This window comes from Mesoplodon mirus, assembly GCF_964341445.2.
Source record: "Mesoplodon mirus genome assembly, chromosome: 15".
NCBI classification, from domain to species: Eukaryota; Metazoa; Chordata; class Mammalia; order Artiodactyla; family Ziphiidae; genus Mesoplodon; species Mesoplodon mirus.
Window position 1 is genome coordinate 74,647,580 of NC_138991.1, and position 15,014 is coordinate 74,662,593.

The 15,014-nt window shown below is 41.5% G+C and overlaps 1 protein-coding gene across 1 annotated transcript in view; it reads left to right on the forward strand.

Moving 5' to 3' along the window:
* Positions 1-15,014, forward strand: part of PLCB4 (phospholipase C beta 4) — a 432,769-nt gene that overhangs the window by 314,222 nt on the left and 103,533 nt on the right. Inside the window, exons 8-12 of the mRNA XM_082644421.1 lie at positions 2,360-2,439; positions 5,170-5,223; positions 10,921-11,002; positions 11,975-12,075; positions 12,722-12,779. Of these exons, the coding sequence (XP_082500547.1) occupies positions 2,360-2,439; positions 5,170-5,223; positions 10,921-11,002; positions 11,975-12,075; positions 12,722-12,779 (375 nt within the window). The remainder of the gene's footprint in view (positions 1-2,359; positions 2,440-5,169; positions 5,224-10,920; positions 11,003-11,974; positions 12,076-12,721; positions 12,780-15,014) is intronic.

The window sequence follows — 15,014 nt, forward strand, 5'->3', positions numbered from 1 at the left end:
TTTTCTGTCTCTTCTTGGGAAACTCTGTGTGGGCCTGTTGTTTGTTAGGCCAATCACAGGATATTTGATTGTCCCCAGGGAGTTATAGTCCCATATTTATCCTGACAGAGGAAGTGAGGTCTGATGAGGAAAATAATTGAGGCATTTCTTCAAGGCTGCTATTTCATTTCTTCCTCCTCCCTCAGAACCCTGACTTCACCATCATGCTTGCTGAGGCTTTCAGTGCTATTTACAGTCCTCAGAAAATGGCTTTTTCTCTCTGTGAAAGGAAATTTTCCTCGTATCACTCCCAAGTCCCCCTTCAGAAGTCTATTAGGTATGACTGGGGCTCAAAGAGGAAAGCACAAACTCGCTTGTAGACTCACATCCATTAGGGTGGCTGCTATCAAAACGCAAGCAAAACAGAAAATAAGGAGTTTGGTGAGGCTGTGGAGAAATTGGAACCCTTGTGCACTATTAGTGAGATTGTAAAACGGTGCAAGGGCTGTGGAAAACAGTATGGCGGCTCCTCAAGAACTTAAAAATAAAATTACCATACAGTCCAGCAATTCCACTTCTGTGTATGTATCCAAAAGAATCGAAAGCAGACTCTTGAAGAGATACTGGAGCACCCATGTTCATAGCAGCATGAGTCATAATAGCAACACAAAGATCCATTAATAGATGAACAGATAAACCAAATGTGGCCTATACATACAATGGAATATTATTCAGCCTTAAAAAGGAAGGAAATTCTGACACCTGCTACAACACAGATAAACCTTGAGGAGGACATTAAATTAAGTTAAATAAGCCAGTCACAAAGGACAAATACTGCATGATTCCACTTACATGAAGTACCTTGAGTAGTTAAATTCAGAGAAACAAAGTAGAATGATGGTTGTCATGGGTTGTGAGGAGAGGGAAATGAAGAGTGGTTGTTTAATGGGAACAAAGTTTCATTTCTGCAAGATGAAAAGAGTTCTGGAGATGGATGGTGGTGATGGTTGCACAACGATGTGACTGTTACTTAATGCCACTGAACCGATCACTTAAAAATGGTTACAATGATAAATTTTATGTTATATGTATTATATCACAATTAAAGTTAAAACCACACACACGTATAGAACCCAGTCATCATCTCTGGCCCTCGCAAGTGACTTAACCCCTTGGCCATGTTAAAGCTGGTAATACTATGCAATGCTGTCCAATGGAACCTTCGGTGATGACAGAAATGTTCTTTATTTGCACCATCCAATATGTTAGGCGCTAAGCCCATGTTGGGTTTCAGCACTTGAAGTGTGATGAGTGCGACAGATGCACTGAATTTTATTTTTATTAGGTTTTAATTTAATTAATTTAATTTAATGAATCTTTATTCAGTTTAATTTAGCCACATGCAGCTAGTGGCTGCCATGCTGGACAGGGCAGGAAGACTGTACGTCTACATTACTGTCTATTCCAAAAATATTTTCCCTTCCTCAACACAGAGCTACAGCAGTCAGACTAAAAAGCTAAGAAGGTAAGATGCTGGCTTGTGTGTGGGCCCCAGTTCTGTTTGAACCCCCAGTATCAATTTGCTTCAAAGCATTTTTCCAAGAGTGTGGCTCTCATTTTTAGCAATTTGGTATGACATTCACTGACATCAGTTATTGGACCCAAGGGCAGAGTGGGCCTTAAGTCATGGGCCAGCCTTTTCTAGTAAAATGCCCTTTGGAAACACAAATTCCTTTACTGCCACGCACAGTCTTCTTCACTTTTCCTTGTAAATCCATGGAGTGATGCTATGAACTAAAACCGAGGTCCAAGTCCTTATACAGAAATCATGCAAGCACATTGCTCTTTGCTCTGGGTACCCTGGCATCGATGCCTGTTTTACTTTTTAAGGCCTTGCTGGAAAACACAGACAGGTAAGATAGGTAACAAATTCTTACATTGAAATAGTATCACACAATAAAATGGATGCACCTCGAATGCCTTCATCCTCTATAATGAGAGTAGCTAAGTATGTCATCATGTATCGTATAATGTTGCTTTAGAAATAATTAATATTGCCAGCAACTGAAAGGGACTTATATTGAAACAGGGTGCAAATAGAAGGCTTAACAAGTCAATCAGCGGGCAGCCTTGCTTCGTGACAACCCAGTGTTTAATGACACTGTAGATGCCACATTTATCTTCATGGAAAGAAAGAAAGCTGTTTATTAAAGCATAAAATATGAGCGTGTGGAATGAGGATGGCTGAGTGGCAGGAAAGAGATAAAGAAGAGTTTATATTATTCTTCCACAAAATGGATTCGAGCTGTCTAATGAAAAAACACCCAATTTAACTCTGGCAGATTTGCTCACCAAGAACACTTTTTTCTTTCTCTTTCAGCAATGGGTCGAAGGCCTGAGATCCATCATACACAACTTCAGGGCCAACAACGTCAGTCCCATGACATGCCTCAAGAAACAGTGAGTTTTATTTGCATGATCCTATGTTTTTGGCTGTTATCAAGCAAACAGTTAGATTAGGAGATGAAGGCTATGTATATGGACCAGGCAACATCTTCCTTGCCTTCACCTCTATGCTCCTGACCCTGGAGAAGATGTTGACCAATACACAGCTGTACTCTTCATGCCACCTGGCAGGGCATATGTGATAAGCCCACAGCCTGAAACCTATTTGAAAGGAATGCTTGATGGCAGAAAGATGCTGGAAACTCAGCTCCCCAGTATTCTCTGGGTTGTGGGCCCTGTCTTTTGTGTCCCAAGACTGAGTCTGCTGATAAATAGCTCCGCATGCCCGGGACCATATTTGGTTGCTGATGTAGCTGGAGTCTCTGTTGCATGACACTGATAAATGGGGAGTGTGGCCAAGAGAAGCGCTTTTGCAAAAGCACCAATGGCTCCAGTGGAAAAGGAGCATTGGCCCCAGGGACTGTTTAGCACCCAATCAGGTATCCAAAGGTACTTTTGAAATTCAGAAAGCAGGCCTTCCTTACTTCAGCTCTGTATTCAAAATTCAGAGAGGACCTGCATGACATGGTAGGTTTTAACCCTGCGAAGTTATTCCTTCCAGTTGACATGAAAGTTACTCAAGTAGAAATTCTAGCCAAAGCCCAAATCAGCCTGTTTGAAAAGCAGTGATCCATGGAGGAGTGGGGCCACCTGTTATCACAGGGCCCTTGGCAGGCAGTTATGAGGTGCAGGAGAGAACCACACTGAGAATCTGCAGGGATAAGCCTGCATCTCTTAGCCAGGCCCAGGTCCAGCACCAAGGGTGGGATTCCTTGGACTTCCGGGCGATGAGAGGAGAGATCAGTCCTTCAGGAATTTTGCTTTTTACTTCTGGTCCCTTTGGCAGGTGCTTTAACAGCATGGACTCTGTGCTGTAAATCCCAGGTTGGCCACTTGGTTGCTGAGTCACTCTTGGCAAATGCTTAACCTTGTGCCTCACTGTCCTGATCTGTGAATGGAGGTGATGACGTCACTCATAAGATTCCATGCAGAGGAAATAGGTCATGGGGAGCACCTAACTTGGTGCCTGGCTCCCTACACCTCCTCGTTCAGTATTAGTTATTTTGATTTTGATATCTTCCCTCCAGTTTTTTTCCCATTGTCTTATCAGAGGGAAGTTATTTAGTCTTGTACATTCCTATTTTTTGTTCAGCTGCTTCCCCTTGTCCTCTGCAGTTGCTGTGTCATGTTTTCTTAAAAATAAAGAGCAACCCAACAGATACTTTGAAGCTATAGAACCTCAGACTTTTGGCATGCCCACTTATGCCTGAGTGACCCAAGTCCTTGTATCTGGACACCAGAGCTTATCTGCCTTCATTGGTGTCCTGCCCAGATCCCTTTCTGTTGCTGGTGTTCACCCATCCGCCAGCTGCTGGGAGGGTTGGGTCACTGAGGGCTCACACCTGCCTGCTTCTCCAGAGAATTGCCCTCTGCCTACCGGGAGTCACTGAGCCTGGGAGATCACAGTCCTCCATTGGCATCTCTGCGGGATTGGTTCCAGGAACCGTGCTGATACCAGAATCTACCAATGCGACTCCCTTAGAGTTGACCCTTCGTGTCCACGGATAAGGAGGGCTGACCCTAGACTCCTCCCTTCTTCTGGAAGGAAGTCCACGGCCAAAGAAGGCTGAGACAGTATACAAGAGGCCAGCCCCCTTGCCACCAAGCCTGGTGCAAATCAGACTCCAGAGCTCCCTGTGGCATCAGGACAAAGCTCCAGCTGAGAGCGCAGCTTTGTGTAACTTCCTCCCTGCCTGTCTGCTTCCCACACTCCTATGGTTCTGAAACCGTCCCCTTAAAAGTAGTCACGTGTGCTTCTAGGAAGCTTGACTTAAGACAGAAACTTTACCAAATCATCATGTTCTGCAGATTGTTAGAATGTTATTAACTGGAAACAGTGAGAATGGGAGTCAGTGGCTAAGAATAGTCCAAGCACCAAAGGACAAATATATGTTCTGGGTCTCCATGTGTCATGAACCCCTGGGGAAAGCAAGGCGTTTTTCACCATCAGTTTGAGTTGATGAATTTCTCTGACTGTTACAAATTAAGGATCCAGATCCCTTTATGGAGCTGGCGTCCACCCATCCACCAGTTGCTGTGAGGATTAGGTCACTAAGGGCTCACACCTGCCTGCTTCTCCATCTGTATTTCACCTCACTTAGAGCAGGAGCTGGGGCTGGGGTGAAGGGGGTCCCCACTGTCCTCAAGACTAGGCTGGCTGGTGTTACCATGCACTTGCATTTCTTACCCCCTTAGTAGATTACTAAAGAGCAACAATCAAGAATGAAACCAATCATCAAATAAGTGCCTACAATTTGCTTTGCTCATGCAAATTCCCAATTTTCTGATTCATCTAGGATTGCCAGATAAAATATGGGACTCTCAGTGAAATTTGAATTTCAGATAAGTAACAAATAATGTTTTAGTATAAATAAAGCCTATGCAATATTTGGAACATACTTGTAGTAAAAATTTATTTGTTGTTTATCTGAAATTCAGATTTAAGAGTCCTATATTTTTGTTTGCTAAATCTTACAACAGTAAATTCATCTCACAGTGTGTAATTGTCTCTGGTTTTCCGAATAAATGTTCTTTGTTTGAATGAACTTTCTTTTAAAGTTCTTAACCAGATTGAAGCTATTTCTCCCAAGAAACATTAAAACAGTTGTTACTGTTGTTTTCCAGCTGGATGAAATTGGCATTTATGACCAACACAAATGGGAAAATTCCAGTTAGGAGGTAAGTCAGTTATTCTTGTCTGCTCTGCACAGCCTGGGTCAGCCCTTGTGATACCAGTCCACAGAGAGAGTCCCCCACAAGGACTTGTTAATTTCTTTAAAGATATTTCTGAAGCTTAGTTTGAATCACATCATCAAATGCTGTGTTCAGTTTGTAAAAATCACTTATGGACGTAAAGTTGCATCTTTCCTCGGAACGGGTAGAGTTAACTCTGATAAATTAAAGAACATCTGAAAATCTAGCAGTATTTTTTAATCTTCAGCTAAGTGGGTTTTCAGGATTCAGTTGTCTTTCACCTACTTGCCCTGAACAACCTTTAACTAAAATTAAAGAAGTTTATATTGTGCACCTACAGTGGAAGTATATGGACGTGTCTTAGGAAGTGTGATGCCTCTAGAGAGTGCATCTCATTCTCAGCTTCACTGGTCCTCTGGTGCCCAGGACGAGTGGACTTGGTGTCTGGGTATGCTATCATTGACACCACATACCCTTCAGAGCTGTTGCTTACCCTGCCCAAGGTAACAGAGACGAGGGAGAAAATGGCAGGAAAGCCTGGGTGGAGTCAAGAATGAAGAGAAGATGAACCAGAAACGGCCTTCACACCTGTGCTCCAGTACTTAAGCTGATTGCTTCACCCTCTGAGGATTTCTCATGCTCCCCTTTTTTCTGCCTCTCCACTCCTTCCGGCGTTAGGGTCATGGTCTGTGGGTCCAGCTGGAAGCTCTTGCGACAGTAGTGATGGGAATTCTTTACCCAGCTCCCCAAGTATTTTTTTTTTTCGTTGGTGTTTGTGTAAGCATTTCATGAAAATTCCAGAAGCTGAACTGGGCCCCAGAGCATCTGCTGCCCACATGAAGCCAGGGTTATATTAGGATTCAGGAACCTGAATTAAACATGAGTTCCCCAGATACCGAACCACTCTTATAGAATTCTCCCGACTTGCCTTCAAGTTGACCTCTTCCTGGACACTTTAGCAAAGAAGCCAATGACAGATAACAGACAAAACCCAGAACTACTGGGTGGAGTCGTGTCTTAGAACCTCTCTTTCTTTCAGAGATGAGGTGGACAGGTCACCAGCTGCACAGCATTTGAGAGAATGCACTGGAGCTGAGACCCACAGATTACACTCAGCCATTTCTGCCTTTCCTTTCCCTCTGTCTCTGCCTAGACTTGAAGCTTCCATTCTGCATCCCTCTGAGAGTATCTCCATACTCCCTCAATGTCATTCTTTTCACGTTTGTCAGAACTATCCTAGAGGTCATCATTTTCCTTAACTCCATGTATTGTAACATTCATGGACTAAGGTATCCATGTGACAAAACTGATGTATCAATGGGCAAACAGAAAGCATACACATCATAAAGAAGACCATGGCAGTATTCTTTTTATTTAACCTTTTATTGAGGGCTTCCAGGGTTATCGACCTCATGCATCTGTTGTGGTCTTTACAAATGTATATGTAGGATCCTCTGTTTTTTGTTTAATAACTTACTAGCAAGTCAATTTTGCATTTACTTTAGAAGTTTAAAAAAAGCCCCACTAGCACCCTTGACTGATGGTTGTTGGCAAAGGCACTTTACACTGATCCTTATTTTATTTAAAGCCCTTTGCTCTGTCGAGAATAGCAAGACCATTATTTTAATGTATCTCAGCATCCTACAGCTATTACCAAATATATAGTGCATTTTTATTTAAAAATCAGTATTGAAGTAATAAGTCCAAACTTAGCACAGATAGCAGTGTGAAGACCAGAAATGTAGGTTGGATCAGTTTTTACATAACTTGCTCTCCTGATTTTTCTCCCAAGATCAGTTTCAGGAAATGGACAAAATAGAAACACATAGACTGTAATCAAAGCACTCCTAACGAGCAGTTCTGGTGTCATCTGTATACATCTTATGAATCAAGCCATTGTTACACAAGCTTGGAAGCCTTTGCTGATTCCAAAGATCTTTGTGCAGCATGTTCATATACAAAATTATTACCCCCTGTTTTTTAGAAATAGCCTAGATATTTTGTCTTCTTCTTTAGCTTTCTCTGACGTGAACTCTTTGGTGCCTGACAGCATTAACAGGTGTTTGACACAAGACATCTGTGATCCGGGGGCAGTTTGTCAGAGTTGATGGAAACTTGATACCAAGCCAGCAAAAAGTGGATAAATCTTTATGTGGATGAGCTGCCAAGGGCGAGATGGAAATTGTTCTGAATGTTTTAATGGATATGAAGAGTAAACACTTTTAAATGTCCTTTCATCACTATCATTCTGGAGTTTTTAAAATGGAAACTATTAGTGTAGTGTGTGTGTAATATTAGAGGGGATCTGGCTTCAGGGTCATTAGATCAGCTTGAGAGTGGCCCCTCCTTGTGAGCTGTAACCAAAATTTAATGTCCAGGAAGCTGCAGGAAGGATAAGGGAAGAAAGTCTTTACCTCCCTCTTCTCTTTTCTTTCCTTGTACATCATCTTATGCAGTCTGCCTTTCTCCCAAACTTACAAACTCACACTCAGTTTACCTATCCACTCAGACCAAAACTTTGAAGGTCACTCTTTTGGTCACTCTTTTTTCTTTTCTTTTTTTTTTAAATTGCTATGTCCCATTCCTTGTAACACGAAGTTGGAACCAACGGCTATGAGTAGAAGGAGTACCAAGGGAGAAGATGTATTAAGAGGACTAAGACCTCAGGGGTGGTCATAGCAACCCAGCTGCCTCATAATCCATCCACATCCTGAAGGCCCAGCCTGCCTACAATGAGGGTCTTGTTCTGCAGGGGGCTTCACTTCATGAACACTCCTTGACTGTTTCAGAAGATGGTATTCAAACCACTGGAGAGATTGTAGACCCTTTGAGGGCAGAGTGAGACTCCCTGAGTTTCTAGGGTCATTGCTGTCTTGGTTGCCTATAAGGTCTGCTGGAACAGGGATTTAATCAGATGGACTGGGTACCACTTAAGGGTATTTGCTTTTCTAGCATTTCCTTTCGGGTAAGTAGTGTGTTTTGCTTCAACAGAAACTCTGAGCACCTGTAGCTATGAAGCACTAAGCTGTACTCTTTGGGGCTGTGTATAAAGGGTTGAATAAATTGCAGTCCCTTATACACACTCTACATGCCCATGAAACACCCTCGATGGTGTCTGAAATGCCCCCAGCCTGTGATAAGTGTGTTTCTTTCTCTCAGGACCCTGGTTAAATGCTGGGCCTCCAATGCAACTGGAAACTCAGAGAATTCACCTTTGCACCACAACCCACTCGCCCCTAAGCCAAATCCATTTTGAGGCCTAAGAATGACTCTGAAAGCTGCCTGGAGAGAAGGCAATAAAGGAGCCCCGTTCCCCCTCCTCCCCACCTCCATGGAAATGGTCTCTTCCACTTCCTTGCTCCTATTTTCTCTTAGAATGAGGGGAGCAAATTTGTGTTGTGGTTGCCCAGCCCGAACCCCCTCGTGAAAAGATGGGCCTGAGAACGATCCCTTCTGACCATCATACCACCTCTTGCCTTTATTTATTTATTTACTTTGGCCCCTCAGCAGGTGGGATCTTCGTGCCCTGACCAGGGATCGAAGCCATGCCCCCTGCAGTGGAAGCATGGAGTCCTAATGATTGGACTCCCAGGGAAGTCCCACCTCTTTCCTTAATTATCTTCTGTTATGTCTCTGGGCTCTGACTTTGCCCTCACTGATATATTCCCATGTGGATTTCCCTCCTTCCTGGCCCTGAACACCCTATTTTCTCCTTCTCTCAGTTTCTCTATCTCCCACAGATGCTTGGACAGTCTACTCCCAAAAGATGTCCTTGTTCTGCTTCCTATTTCTTGGCATTTCCCCAAGCCCCAGCCAAGATTCTACTCCTATGAACTCTCCCTTTCCTTCCCACTCCACCCCCTCCCCAACACCAGGTTGTTTCACCAGAAAGGCTCAGGCCCTACACCTGCTACATTCATGACCATGTTCATCAGTTTTCATCTCCTTTATGAGGCCTGTTGAAACCTAACAGGAGCTTGAGTTAGCTGAGATTCCCCTGAGATTGCTAGGCAGAGAGTTTCCTCCTGGTTACAGATGCAAGACATCCCAAATCCTGCTGGAACCTGCAGCTCTCACATTAACACATACATACTCTGTTTCAAAAAAAAGACACACTGAATAGCCACTTTCCCCTATTATAAAGAGCAGATAAAGTGCTTCTCAACTCAGTCCAGTGTATGAAAATTCCAGAAACTCTAGAGAAGTGGGAAAATGTGGGCATAGCACCCTTAACCCTAGAAACTGGTTTACTTAATGTCATACGTATATGCTGTACCATGTCTGCAGATTTGTTAAAGAGAATTCATAGGCCTCCCTATATATGAATACAACTGTCTCAAACATTCTTAAAACTGTGCTTCTTGAAGTATTCTTAGACCACGTATGAAACAACAAAGCTTTGAATGAACACATAGCAATTTGTTTACCTACAGCTAGTTCTTCCCAATCTCTTCTGGGAAGTTGTACTCTGCAGTTGAATTGGTGCTTTCTCCCACTCATCAAGATTAAATGGCGGTCACTGCTTACATTGGGAACTTGCCTTCCACTTAATGTGAATGGTGGAGTGCATGACAAGGTTGGGCATGGGAGGCGCTGTTACAGATCCTCCTGTGTTCACAGGGAAGGCGGTCCAAAGCCAAGCTTCACAGATGAAAGTAAGCTCTTGTCTTTCAGCGGAGGCTGGACTTCTGATTTAGACTTTAAGTTATTATGGTGACAAATCACCTGGGCCTCCATTTAGGGAGTGAATGAAGGCTCTTCGGGTGGCCGAGAATTGGCTCAGAGTCAAGTATGGATTCCAGGGTCCAAGTCCTCTCCTCAATAGTGTTTGTTCTGAGTGTCACCAATTCATTTATCAGGAGTCTCTCTCCTACTTTTAGCATCATCAGGAAATATGCTCCTTAAGGTGTTATCCATCTTACTAGCCTTGATGAACATGGTACTAATTCAGAGGCACCACCATTATTCAAAAATACCGTGTCTCAGGGGAATGCCAAGTTTCTGCTGAAATACTGAATAATTGTTCCCCTGCCTCCCCTCTCCCTAACACCTGTCACTTTCATAATAAAGTCCCCAATCCTTGAGGCAGCTGACATGTCAGAGTAGCTAAAGGGTGTTTAGCTCAAAACAACAAAAACAACAACAAAACAAAACAAAACAAACAAATATATATATATATATATATATATATATATATATATATATATCTGATAATGCATGTCAGCTGTAGTATGAAGCCAGGTAAGGGCGATCACAGGCACATGCTGTGTCCTAAGGGACCTCCTTCCTTTCCCCAAGTCAAGATATTGTCACCAGGAGGTTTTATTCTAGACATGCTGTTCCATCCGCCACATTCCTTTTTCCTAAGAAAGCAGTTTGATAGGATCGGAACTTATTATTGTGATTGTCCAATGGTCTGTATCCCTGGTGCATCTTACATTCACAAGTAGCCAGAGAGGCCACCTGTCTTAGCATCAAGTCACCACACTGGCACAACCATCTCTGGTAACCAGAGGGACATTGCAGGAGCTAGTTGGGAAGTGAAAAATACCTAAAAATGAAAAGTAATTTTATTTTCCTTTTTCTTCTCCCCTATCCCACCATCCCTAGTTTTAATGGGATCTTTGCATCAGAGAATACAGAATTAATAGTAACTTTATTTCTTTTTCTTTTCTGCCCTAGTATTACCAGAACCTTTGCATCGGGGAAAACAGAAAAGGTGATCTTTCAAGCACTCAAGGAGCTAGGGCTTCCCAGTGGAAAGGTATTCATTAATCTAATAATGTGTTTCTAAAACCACTTTGTGTATTTATGTTCTCATGTAATAAACAAGATTGTATTAAACTGATTCAGTTAGATTCAGAATTAGATTCAGTCACACATAGTACAGTCAGTGTTTCCTTTATTCTCCTTCCTTCTATCCTTCCTTCCTTCCTTTTGTTTTCTGGGCATTTTAACCTAAACGTTTTAGTATTCAAATAGTATACTTCCAAATGTTGTTGTCAACTTTATTAAGAAAAGGAAATGACAGCCAGGCTGCTCTTTCACACAGCTTATGGAAAGCTTATTTTACAGAAACCCATCAACATTGCCTGGACCATGTACAATGTCAGCATGAAAAATGGCTCATAAATTCAGTTATTCAGGATGGCTGTGCAATATTTTATGAAGCACCTCTCCCCAAACATACCATTTGTGTTTGTGGCCCTTTGGAATTAAAATAATTGCAATTAACATGTTAACTGCCAGAAAGATTTAAGCCTGTTGCTGCCTTAACAAGTCTGATTTGAAATATGAAGTTCTGTATGAAAAGTAAACTCTTATAGGATCCCATTCATGTGGTCTTGTGAAAATTCACAAAATAAGCATAAGAAAACATTGGGCTTGATGTCATCATCCTTTAGGCAGGCACTTGCTTTTCTCCTTCAAGGAGAGAAGGAAAAAATGTTTCTTTGTATTTGTTCTATGGAGTGTCTCCCAGAGCAAGCCCAGCTGTGGCCAGTGTTTGAACATGCAAACCATGGATGCATGGTAACTAGAAATGCTCATTTACACGTGCCATGTTCTAGAGGCCTGGCCAATGGCTGGACCTCCTGGCTTCTATCAGCAAGAATCAGAGATGAAGGCCCTGGAATTCCAAGTGTCATCACTTTTCTTCATGAACCTGTATATTCTGTAGATCCTCCAGGGAGAGAAAAATGTGTCCTGATTTATGACACGCTTCTATTCTTTCCAGAATGATGAAATTGAACCTGCAGCATTTACTTATGAAAAGTTCTATGAACTGACACAAAAGATTTGTCCTCGGACAGATATAGAGGATCTTTTTAAAAAAATGTAAGTTCCATTTATGAGAAAGTGTCACATCAATGTTATCCTTGTATTTTTAGATTTCAAAAACATTTTGTCCTAATATTTTCAAATAGTATGTTGATAGTATGTAGGAATATCTAGTCAGGGTTACATTTTCACCCCTTAGTTTATTTGGTGTAAAAGTTTGCTCTGATTTTTTGAGAAACTTTTACGTAAGTTAGTTGTAGCACCTGGAACATCCCCCCCTCCCCTCCCTGCATTGGCTTTACTAACTACCTACAATGTTAACTTGCTCCTTTAGGTATTAACCCGTTATGTGAACTAACAAGATTTGATTTGGAATGTTATTATGTTGTTGAAAAGTCCATTCATTCCAATTATTTCAAATGGATGACTTACATGTTGTTTTTATAATAATGCCTGTGGATAATGCAAAAGAGGGACTGCAGACATTTTCTGTAAGCTAGTGGGAATGATTTCTTTCCTTTGTTGTTGTTGTTGGGTTTTTTTTCCCCCCTTACAAACAGTCTCTGGCCATTTTAAGAGTTCACCACTACTTCAGGGTTAGAAAATAAGTGTAGAATTATCATCAACAAATGTCAACATGTAAATCGTACCTCCTGTAGCATCATATACCAAAACTTACTTTTTCTAATAAATTTCTTTTCAGCAATGGAGACAAAACTGATTATTTAACGGTAGACCAATTAGTGAGCTTTCTAAATGAAGTAAGCTTTTTCATACATTAACTCCATCAGTCTGTGTGCAGTGGCTTGCCCTCCTCCAGCATCCTCATTGCATGCCTGCATCCTACACCTTCATTCGCTTTGCTTCTGACCTGCTGATCTTTCCATGATGGCCTTACCAGGTGCAAAAATCAGCTGCTGCCTTCGTGTGTCCATGCACTTCCTCATTGGCTTTGCACACTGCTTTTTTGCTGGTTTCTTGCTGTGATGTGTAGCTCCGGTTCTGTGTGTGCGTGTGAATTTGATAATATATTCATTTAATTAAATGTGTCTATGTTTTTGCAAGGTGATATTTAAGGTACTTTTTTTTTTCTATTTACTTATAAGAAATAGAAAGAGAATGGATTGAGTTTACCACACTATAGTTGGATTCTCCATTGCTAACTTTTCCTCATACCTTTGCATGGACTAGAAAAGCTTTATTTTTGTCTTTTAATGGATTGCATGTAAGAAAAATATGTAGGTTCAAATAGAATATTTGGACAACAAGCACAACATGGAGTTCCTGGGTGAAAATATAGTGAATATTAGGCCAATGAGATGGCAGGTTAAATTTTTCCTTTTTATTTTTATAACAAGCTCAGAGCTAATTTTAGAACATGATTCACTTAACAACCAAAACTGATTGACAAAATTTTCTTAAGCCCAAGAGAAAGATATTTCAGAACACGTAAAGGTTGCATTTTTTATTACAACTAAAATTAACTTCTTTTTTCCTCTACACGTTCAAAAAAGTGTTTTCTCTTCAGTGAAACCCATTGAAGCTCCTGTTAATCCAAAAAGGGAAACTCACTTTTTGTCTAACAAACACATTAATAATAAGAAGACTTTAAGTGAGGAATGGACAGTATATTTTTGTTTCAAAACAATTGATGTTAGCCATTATACCTTATAAAGAGAAAACGTTAGGAAAGGCAGTATCATGCCAGATATGAGGTATTGCCTCAAGGAAAGACCGCAGGTAGACTGTGATTTGCCAGTTTACAGACACAGATGACATCTTTGCCAAAGGGCTTCTCTTTTCTTTCCCTGTCAGGGCTCAGTAGCTCCTAATTTGTAAGGTTGCACTTGAGAAGCTATGGTAACCAGAGCCTAGAAGCACCGATGCAAGAGAGAAAAGTTCCCCCATATAGCAGTGCAGATGCCTCCACTTTTAAATAATCATTTCAGTACATTGCAATATTTATTTTACTTGAAAACATTTCAAGTTTTCACTCCACTAGTTTTTGGTCATGCGAATACTATGTTCATAATCTTTACCCAGATATTATCCACATTCTTACGCCACCGTTGCTTGGAAGTTAAGTTGCCTTGCTTTGCCTCCTTAACCCTTTCCCCATCTTCTGCTTCTTTTAAAAAATGTATTGTGTTATCTCTCTCAGCTTCTTCATGCACTTTGGGTCATTGGTCACCTTACGTTTTGGTGAGACGGGCAAAAATCTTGCTTTCTACTAAAGAGGGAAGATGCTTTAGTGGAGAGAAGATGTACCACCTCATCAGTTTGCCTAGAAAAAGGCCTCTTGGGTGCTCTGGGATGAAGCTGGTACCCAGCCATCTATTAAACATGACAGAGACTTAATATGCATTGTACTGTTCAAATGAGGAAACAGTTCTGAAGTCCTCAGAATAGGTGCTGCATTCATGGGTGCTTATCTAATGCCTTTCCTTTTATGGGTGGTTTCTGTAGACCTACAGGATAACTACTCTTGTCATTCTTATGACACTTGGACAAAAAATTTAATTTTTAAAAGGTATGATCACCCACACTTTCTGGCTCTGACACCCAAATTCTTTCTCGAAATATTTACTCTTTGGTAAGCTTTTATCTATCACTATTACACTGGCCAGTAGTGTTCAGTTACTTATGTTTCCTTCTGTTTGGCTTCTCATTAACAGTAAGGTGGCACCTTTAATTTGGGGGGGTGGGACTCATGGAATCAGTGTGATTCTAGATTTCTTTATGTCACAGAAACTACAAGACAGTCCAGGAAAGTATACAGCCTTTATTTTTAATCAAAGTGTCTGCCCTGAATCTCTTCCTTTTCTGTCCTAGTGAACTCAGCTGGAAGAACAGGACAGAAATCTGAATGTCTCCTTGAAGAAGGCTGTCAAACTTAGAGAACATTCTGCCACCGCCTTGCACCCTCTCTTTTGAGTCCTACCATTGTCCCTCTCATTGCTCCAATGTCGAAAGCACCCCTTGGGCAGAGCACTGTC